The sequence below is a fragment of the Aplysia californica genome, unplaced genomic scaffold (genome assembly GCF_000002075.1).
Source record: "Aplysia californica isolate F4 #8 unplaced genomic scaffold, AplCal3.0 scaffold00794, whole genome shotgun sequence".
Lineage (NCBI taxonomy): Eukaryota > Metazoa > Mollusca > Gastropoda > Aplysiida > Aplysiidae > Aplysia > Aplysia californica.
In genome coordinates this window covers 94,255-104,447 of record NW_004798064.1, presented here as the reverse complement: position 1 = coordinate 104,447, position 10,193 = coordinate 94,255, and the positions used below count along the sequence as shown (strand labels likewise).

The following is a 10,193-nucleotide window of genomic DNA, read 5'->3' as shown; positions in this document are numbered from 1 at the left end:
AAAGGGGGGGGGGGGGGGGTGTCGCTGGTTTCCGAAGTAAAATTAGCGAGAAGATTACCGCCAAAGTTTGGTGACATCCATCATAATAATATTACCTTTAATGCCCTTGAAAACTACAATTTCACTTTTTTGTGCCTTTGACCAAGGCCTTTTGTGTGTTTTAGTGAAATTCACATAGAAATGATTTTGCAAATTAAAATAAAAGTGGCTGAGAAGAAACACATGATCAAAATTGCCAAACGAGCAGGACAATGCCGGTTTCTTTGATTCCATTATTTAGAAGAGCGCCTGTTTTCACCACAGTGAGTCACAATTAATTCATTAAGTCCCCTTTTTCGATTTTCGACATTTTCATTGTCATAAATATAATATGTTCTACATACATGTCGCCAGAATCGTGCAATTTTGTAAGTTGTACTCCCTTCACTTCTCCGATTTTGGCGTAAATTTCCTCGAAAGCACTGAAATCCGCCGCGAAAACAAGAGGTAATACAGAGTGCATTTGAAATTCTACGAAACACGGGCTGTAACCATAGTTAGTACATTTTTAAAAAATTTGTTTGGTCTCTAAATGGAAAAACTTTTCAACAAACTCAACAGTCGTGATTTAACTTCCTAAAAGTTGGAAATTGAAGTTGTATTATTATAATTATTATAATTCCCAGCTCGATCTTCCAATGGTCAAGTAAGAACACGTTTCTGGAATCTAGTCTACAACCTTTTGATTCCAAGCAGTACTCAGTCACGCTTTGAATGTGGAAGAAGATGGTGCTTTGTTGTAAGGGAGAGCGAGAAAAATCCATGTCTCATCTTTCCTTCACAGGGGATATATAGAAACAATCGGACATTTTGGTCAATGTATCGGTACGTATGTCGGTAGATGCGTTGATCATTGTACCAGACAGTGTGTCAGAGTGTTGATCATAATGTCGGTCGCTTTGTATATCGTGTCGGTGAGGACATCCGTCGTTGTTTCGGAGCACATGTATCTATTAGTGTACAGATAAGTGTATCGGTCATTGTGTCGATTTTCCCGTCAGTGTATCAGTTAGCGCGTCGGTGAGTGTGTTTGTGTCAGTCTTCGTGTGGGTCAGTGTGTCGGTCGGTGTGTTGTTCCCTGTGTCGATCAGTGTATCGGTCAGTGCAATGGTCAGTGTGTCGGTCGGTGTGTTGTTCCCTGTGTCGATCAGTGTATCGGTCAGTGCAATGGTCAGTGTGTCGGTCGGTGTGTTGTTCTCTATGTCGATGAGTATATTATTGGTCAGTGCAATGGTCAGTGTGTTGGTCTAGTGTGTCACGTCTGTTGTTGATGACACTCGTCCACCGTCCAATGGTCGGTCAGGTTATCGGTCAGTATATCGTCAGTATATCGGTCAGTATATCGTCAGTATATCGGTCAGTGTATGGGTCAGTGTATGGGTCAGAGTGTCGGTCGGAGTATCGCTCTATATATCGGTGAGTACATCGGTCAGTGTGTGTGTGCATGTTATTTTTGGTAAGTGTTTTATGGTTCTCGCAACTGCATAAGGTCATATGAGCGCTCTGTCAATGTATCGGTTATATCGATGAGAGTATCGATGAGAGTATCGATGAGTGTATCAGTTTGTGTATCAGTCAGAGAAGCGGTCAGTGTGATCTCTCTGGTCAGTGACTGACGTCATGGCGTCCACTACTGACGTCACGTCTGTGTTCGGTAACGTTTGTCTACCATCCAATGGCGAAATTTGTCCTCATTTTGTTGGCGGGACAGTGGACAGTGATCAGTGGTCAGTTGTCTAGCTCAGTGTACTCCTCCGTGTCCTGAAAAGGTACAGCAAAAGTAACAATCGTAATCGTTGTTGTAGAAATAAAAATGGTTAAATGATATAGGTTTAGCACCCCTTTCAACACAATTAGGTTATTTAAGAGGCGGGACCTAAAAGACAACGTCCATCTCCGAAAGGACCAAGCCAAGTGGGAAAATCCTGTAAAGTGCTTTCCCAAGGACACAACGTCGGACAGAGCGGACGCTCGAACCCCTCGAAGTTGTATGTACAAAAAGAAAAAACAAGAAGTAGGTCTTATATGGCGACTTGGTATTTTATGAATTTTAAGGCATCATCATCATCATCATCATCATCATCATCATCATCATCATTATCATCGTCATCATCATCATCATCATCATCATCATCATCATCATCATCATCATCATCATCACAGTGTATTGATAATGGCAGCATTTATGTAAGCATATTATACATGCTCTACTGCATGTTTTATGCACTTTACAAAGATTTCTACGGCTATACCCTAAGCAGACCCTACATCTCTCAGACATGCTATTTTAATGGCAAAATATTTCACTGTCTATAGCTGGGTACGAGGACGCATTTCCACCTTGATGAAGTGGGGAAAATTTAAATAAAACGTCTTTTCCACTGTCACAAACTTTTTGGCTGCTGGCCCAACAGCCTTACTTCTTGTATAGATCTTTAGAGCCACAAATAATGCTATGCAATATTTGTCAACTGTACAGTCCTATAGTGCGGTCAAAAATTCGTGGCGCAACTTGTCTATCCTCGAATATTTTAACGTGTGAATCAATGTCACCCATACTTGACACACCAGTTTGTACAAATTTGTCTAAACTTAATCATATTTTTCCAAAACAGTTGAGGTTAGCTTTTAAAACTTTTCTCATAAATAATTTATATAAAGTACTATAAATCTCCTTCACGCGGAAAATGGAATTGTTTACAGCACTACCCGCTTCTCCTATACATTTTGCGTACCGTATGCATATGGCCTACGTCACAGCTCACCAATGATACTTTTACGTGGCAAATCTAGAACAGTTAAAAAAATATATTTTATAGTGAACACTTCTTTGAACTAAAAGTTTTCAAAACATGCGCTCAATAAATATAATCTAGTAATTAGAAAAAAAAGACGAACTTGCGTTTAAAAGCAATATTGTCCCAGCCATAAACTTTTAAAAATCTGTAGAATCAACAGACTGAGATTTTCTATTAGTATTCGCTAAGGAATTCTCTAGAATAGATCTACAAAAACATTGATCTGCTGTTAAGACAAAGAGATACAAATCACTGCGTAAAAGCTGGAGAGTTCATGTTGGATGGTTGAGGAGATATGGACAATAAGTTGCCCCACGCACTTTTGATCGCACTATAGTGTTTAAAGTGATGCTATTTTTCAAAATCTTTTCCTTTTTTCTCATTTTTCTCATTCTATGTAATATAGATCTAGCCCCTAGGAGTAAAATAGGTTCTAAAATTTCATCGCTGAATTAGCTGAACATTTCTTAAAGAAGTAAGAGCGTGTAACTTTAGCAGCTGTTGAATTTTGAGACTTCGGTTTTTATAAAAAGGAAGTTAAAGAATTAGACAATATTTCCGTAACATATTTCCCAATAAGCTCCAAGAAATTAGAACTAATTGACAGAGGAAAGCACAGATAAGGGCCTACTTTTGAACACCAAGGAAACTGAATGCATGCGATATAAGAAAACTGCTGAATTCCAGTTTGCAGAATCACATGTAAGAACAAAAGAATAGAACAGGTCAATATATACCTTGACTGCAAAATTACACCAAAAATGCAAAAATCGACGCACAGATTTTTTTAAAAAGAGAATCGCAATATCTATAGAAACTTTCAACGAGATTAAACCTATCCTCTCAAGTAGCAACATAACAACAGTGAACACAAAAGTAAGAACATTGAAAGCGTACGTATGGTCAATCCTTTTATGGATGCGAGAGCTGAATTCTAAACAATGACACCGAGAGAAGACGAGGGGGCTGCTGAAATGTAGTATTTAAAAAAAATACGCACAATCTCATGGACTGAGAGGAAAACAAACAGAGAAGTGCTCCAAAAAAGGGCAGGAAGTTAGAGATCCATAATCAGAACTATCAGAAAAAAGACTATTAATATTCCTTGGCCACAAAGATAGATCAGATGGACTAAAGAAACTGCTGCTGTGTGGACAGAGAGAGAGGGGAATAATAAGATAGGAAGACCAAGAACATACACAGATGGCCTTAGCTGCTTTGCAAAGAATAACACAACGAGAAAAACCGAGCAGATCAAGTAGACAGACAATGGGAAGGAAAGGGGGACCATAATCGTCAATGTCTGCTCCAGGCCTGACACCTGGAGGAGAAGCTCGCTCAACAGAAATGATGAAACGAATTAAAGAACTGTTAGAGGTTAGTCAGAAGCAAACTAGGGCAAGCTCATGATGAGATGAAGTCAATTCGGCATGTTTAGGCTTTGCCATATTGCAAGATCTATTACTACATCTTCGATTTTGGTAACTATAGGTCACATCAATGGACATCACATTGAATAAATATTAATCTGATTTCAGAATGTCTTCTTATGTGTCCCTTATGAGAAATCTGTTTCATCGTTGATGGTTTAAAGGGCACCACTGGTAGGTTCTATTTTTTTTTCTCTCCTGCTGTTGTTTGTCCCTTTCTGCCTTTCTCTTTCCCTGCGCTAAACGACTGTTACATGTACTGTGTCGACGTGCTTCTCGTTGTTCAAACGAGCCAACAAACAATTTAGATTAAGACAATTTAGATTAAATAGGAGGCGGACTTTGACTGTGCCTATTGGGGAGGGCCAATTCATGCTGAGAGGGATACAACGTGCCAGCAGAAATACCGAGACGCTTAATTAAAAATCCTCTTCACATAGGAAGTGAACTCGGATGTTCTGCAGGTGACGGAGAAGTGCCTATCCTCAGCAAACGCTGGTCAAAAATATTCTAAACTAAACAGTACTGACCTGCATAGAGCGACCTTTAGTCTCTATAGGGAGGGCGAGAACCAGACATATAGTGATGATACCAAACAGGACGTAACCGTTGATGCCGATGTAAGCGTTCTTTTCTGTGCCCACCTGGGAAGGGGAGGGGGGGAGGTGGAAGTAGGGATTAGGAGATGGAGGAAAAGAGGTGGGCATGTCTGAGCTGTCATAATAATCACTGAACAATACAAATAATGAGTACTGGTACTGTATTATATTTATTGTCATCGCATGTAGGACGGATGTGTGGTTAAAACACGTAGACTTGAGGAGAGCCAGAACATTGGAGTAAATATGTTAATCGGACAAAACTCAAAGAATATATCATGTCAAGCGCCATCATATTTGTTGGTGGAGTTTTCATTAAATTAATAACCAAGCTTCAAAACAAAACGAATCAAAGTTTGTTTTTTTGTTATTAACCATTTTTTTCGTCAGTACCATAAGATCTAATCAACAGTGTGCGATGGAGCAGTCATTTCTGGTTTCGTATCTCATGGATAAGACATGGAAAGACTTTGAAGCCTCCGTTTTTTAGGTTTTAAAAGTTCCATCTTATACGCAATGATATACATGTAATAATATGGTACGTCTGAAGTTTTCTGAGGAATAGCATGTCGCTACCTTAGAATTACAAAGTTCTGACATTTTTAGCCATTTTGAGTTACTAAAAAGACGAGGTCTTAAAACAAATTTAATGCTCTATTTGCTCTGTCAAAATCATAAGAATAGTCGGAGTCTTTATCAAGATATTCAAAGAATTGCTTTCGAAAAAGATTGTTGACATTGTACAACTCAAAATTTTTAACGTCAAATTTCTCAAAACTAGATCTAGGTACTGAGCAGTAGAACTTTGTAATTCTGGGGTTGTGAGTGGTAAATATCTACACATTGTCCTGTTGTTTGGGATGTGTTTTGAAATTGCATTTTGTTTCGGAAACAAAAGCACTTGGTCTGGGCCTCTATTTCATTGGAAAATCGGTTCAATGATTCAATAAAGAATTCATTTTGAAGTGACCCGGCTGAAGGACCACATATGTTCACCTAGGAATGTTTTTTAAATCGTGGTCATTTTGTCTTTGGGTTTTGGGGGGGTTTTTTCTTTTTCTTGCGTCTATGGTAATTTAAGGAATAATTATTCTTTCTCAACTGTATCTAATATAAACTATCTTTGCTTTAAAAAAGTAATTTCTCAATGAGCCATCAAGAAAACTGTTTCTTCCCTTAGCAAATCTAAAAGATATCTATCCCTTGTCTGTACAAACTTCGAGGTACGAAACAAGTATAGCCCGGAAAGGCAAAATTTTCTTAGACACCTATTACCTAGACTTTGGAGAGATCCGAAGGAAATATTATAAATGCAAGAAATTGCAAGACATTTTTTCCGTCTTTGGTCCCAGCAGAATTTTGAATTTTATGAAGGCCATTGGCCTTTATGGCTAATTATAAAGTGAAATTGGTATTATTTAAAAATGTTATGTTAACTAGAAAAATTGTTTTAGATCGAAAAAAAATATATATATATATATTTACGCTGATTTTTAAACATTTTAACATTTTTAAGATTTGACTACTGACCCGAGCCAGCCGTACAGTAAATTGTTGTGAACAAAACTAACTTGTGTTTCGTGCGCTCACATGACCTTATGCAGTTGCGTGCGCCGTAAAACCCTATACTAACTAACTAACTAACACCTATTACTCGTGACTTGAACAAAAACATGTTAAAAAAAAAAATCCAAAAGCAAAAACCAAATAAAGCAAAACGGAACAAAACAAAACAAAAACTAAGCCTTTCTCATCCTCACCTGTGCCAGATAGGGCGTAAGTAATGCTCCTATCCGAGACAAACCGCTCCCGAAACCCATGCCCAGAGAGCGGATGTGTGTGGGGTACACCTGGACATAGAGAGAACAGAGGGCACGGGTTCAAACATGGGGAAATACAGAAAACAAAGTAGTGATCTGATGATTCTTTACAAGGATTTTACGCCCCCATCAAGTATCAAAGCAAGTCTTTACTTTCCCTCTGTTGTTTCTGTCTGTCTGTCGGTCTTGCTTTTTCCTAGCTATGACCATCATCGTGCCGATGTGCTTCTCTTTACTCAACCAAACAAAACCATCAAAGCAGCCAAGTACATCGATTAGGAGGCGGGTTGCTTCGACTTTGACTGCCAGGGGCAACCCAGGCTGACACAGATACAACGCCTGCCGACAGATGGAGAGGGTTAAAAAAAACCTACCCACACGGAGAATTGAACCTAGATTTTCTTATATATTCTTTATGCAGATGCGTACCATTCAACTTAATTATGTGGGCTACCACAAAATATTCTTTTGAAATTTTAAAAAGATGTATTAAAAGTTTCTCAACGCTTGCAACACAAGGCGGTCATATATAAGTGCCAAAGTTTAAAGGTGTCACTAGAGAATAACATACGAAGACAAGGAAGAGGAAAAATACAGCCAATAGGTGCTTGATAAGAAAAAGGAACAAACAACATCTGAGCACCTGCAACTCCTGCCAGCCACCCACAAATATGATTTTCAATTAACGCGTAAGTCCAAATCACACAATTACAGGAGAATTCTTACCAGAGGATAGGACGGACGTCAACTGAAATTATAATATGATTGAGCGTAGAGACAAAATGTGACAGAAGTGACTTATTCCTTGAGTAGGCTGAAATGTAAACGAGCAGAATGTTAAAAGACCTTTTCAAATATAATTATCACCTAGCTGTTGGAATTTGTGCCCTTTAACCCATCACCGATGTTGTTCGTTGTCGGATTTTTAAAAACAATTAATTGAGGGGGGGGGGGGGGGTTGCATTTTGAAAAGTCTTGAAAATATCGAGGCCGGCTGGTGCTTCACGATGTGTCTCTGTTAATGAAAAATTAATTGTAGGTATTTTACGCCTCCATTGATACGATTTCGATAATTTAGTAAGTGGGCTGCTTCGGTCCTATATGTGAGGGCAAGCCCGGGCTGAGAGGGAAATAATAACCTCCTTCCAAGTCGTCAGACGAAGACACTCTATTAAGTGGGCTGCTTCGGTCCTATATGTGAGGGCAAGCCCGGGCTGAGAGGGATATAATAACCTCCCTCCAAGTCGTCGTCAGACGAAGACACTCTATTAAGTGGGCTGCTTCCTATATGTGAGGGCAAGCCCGGGCTGAGAGGGAAATAATAACCTCCCTCCAAGTCGTCAGACGAAGACACTCTATTAAGTGGGCTGCTTCGGTCCTATATGTGAGGGCAAGCCCGGGCTGAGAGGGAAATAATAACCTCCCTCCAAGTCGTCAGACGAAGACACTCTATTAAGAAAAACCTCCCCATGTAAGAATTGAAGTCAAGTCTTCTACGTACGACGGCAGACCACTTTACCGCATACAGCAGAGACACTTGTCACACATACCCAACTTAGTGTTTAAAACTGTCAGGGCAAATGTTGGCAACTTTACTGTACTGTAGATGAGGGCTCTCGAAGCATAGAGGTTAAGGTGTTGGCCTCTCATTCAAAGGTCCCGGGTTCGAATCCGGGTAGCGACCGAAACATTTTCTTCTCTAAAATTGTCTCCTTTCACCTCCTTTCCTGCTCTCTGGCAATGTTCTGTTGTCTGCTTTCATTTCCACTTTCTGCCCCTACCCCCTCACCTCCTTTGCCCCCTCCTCTGGGCTCCTGACTCTTTCTGCAGCCTTTCTACTGCTACTCCTTGACTCCTCCTAACTGCTGTCTTTCTGCCACACCCCTGATCTTCTGGTAGGAAAGATCTACACCTAGCCTTCTCGGACAAGGGCGAAAAATCTCGGAGGGCCCGTGGCAAGTTGCGCACGTTAAAGATCCCTTGGTGGTCTAAAATCGATAAGAGTAGGCTTCGGCCGCCACCCGGGCAAAATTCAAAATTTCCTACCAACTGAAAATATTAGGTGTGTGCCGCGCGCTCATATGACCTTATGCAGTTGCGAGCGCCGTAAAACACTTTACAAAAACGAAACGTACTGTAGATAATAACTGCAGGAGTTTTGAAACAAATTTCTCGGTACACTTCGTCCCAATATGACAATGCCAGCCAAGTGATGTTGCTTTAGTAGGCCAGTAATGCGAAACAAAATCGATAGGGGCTGTTATGGGCGAGAAAAAAGCGACGCGTTGTGAACCTATAAACTGGCTGTATAATTCGACGCATGACCACATGATTCCTTTCAGGTCAGGTGACAAGCTAACCATAATTGAAATCATATATTATGTATTACCATAATAATATATCATTGTCATTGCAATTGTAATGGTATAGTTGTGTGTTTTAAGCCCTAATCGACTCTAATATAGGTTTTAGGCTGCTTCGACCCTTCATGTCAGAGTCTATCCAGATTAAGAGGACACAAAGTCCCAACAAAATTTAGAACTATTCCATTCTTTTTAAAACTCCCAAATTGGGGATCGAACTCATGACATCTGCGTGCGACAGTGAAACGTCCTATACAGCTGCTGCACCATATACACTGCCGGTATATTACCATAGAACATTTTCGTCAAACAACTTACACTAATATAATAATATGATGTGAGTCATCCTAAAAAGATTCTTTATACCCTGAGAGTGGGTTGGACGTCCAAGACGGATAAATTATATTTTCTGAGTCGTGCAGTATTTATTAATGATGAGTGGCTCGTTAAATAATCAGTGAGGCATCGTGGTGAAATCAGGCTCTCGTCAATTTTTGGGCATGTAGAGATATTGGTATCATCGTATAGCTTGTTCACTTGTCTTTATTTCGATGAAAAAATATCCATTTATCTTGAATAGAAGTCGAGATATTTGCGAATGAAGGAGGTGGGGTCACCTGTTTTCAGAGGTAGAATTAGTGAGAAAATGGTAGCCAAAGATTAGTTATTTCCTCAGCTCAAGAGTCCAGGTCAACTGAAAATTTACTTTTTTGTGTCTTTAATCAACGTTTTTTTCCGAAAAAGCCACTCAGAAATGAGTTCTTTAATGGGCATGAAAGATGTTGAGCCAAAAAACAAAAATTTGATAAAAATTCACACATCTGCAGAAAAATGCAAGTTTCTTCAGTTTGATTATTTTGACGAGAGCCTGATTCCACCACGCTGCCTCATATTTATTGTTTGTGGTATACTTTATGGTATAATTAGTGTTACATATTTGCATTTTATTAATTTATCATACTGTTGTTTCGATTTTTTTGGTTGTTGTTGTTTTGTTGTTTGTTGGGGTTTTTGTTGTTGTTGTTGTTGTTGTTGTTGTTGTTGTTGTTGTTCGTTTGGATTATTCATGTTGTTTGTTTTGTTGTTGTTGTTTCTTGTGCGGGGGTGCGGGGTGTTTAGTTGATCTTGTTGGGTTTGTTTTGTG

General features: G+C 39.5%; 1 protein-coding gene across 1 annotated transcript in view; it reads right to left on the bottom strand.

Annotated features, from left to right (window-relative positions):
* Positions 1-30: 30 nt before the first annotated feature.
* Positions 31-10,193, bottom strand: part of LOC101848324 (synaptic vesicle 2-related protein) — a gene marked incomplete in the record, with an annotated part of 40,420 nt that continues 30,257 nt past the window's right edge. The window contains 3 exon segments of the mRNA XM_013088708.2: positions 31-1,800; positions 4,798-4,911; positions 6,627-6,716. Coding sequence (XP_012944162.2) covers positions 1,768-1,800; positions 4,798-4,911; positions 6,627-6,716 — 237 coding nt within the window.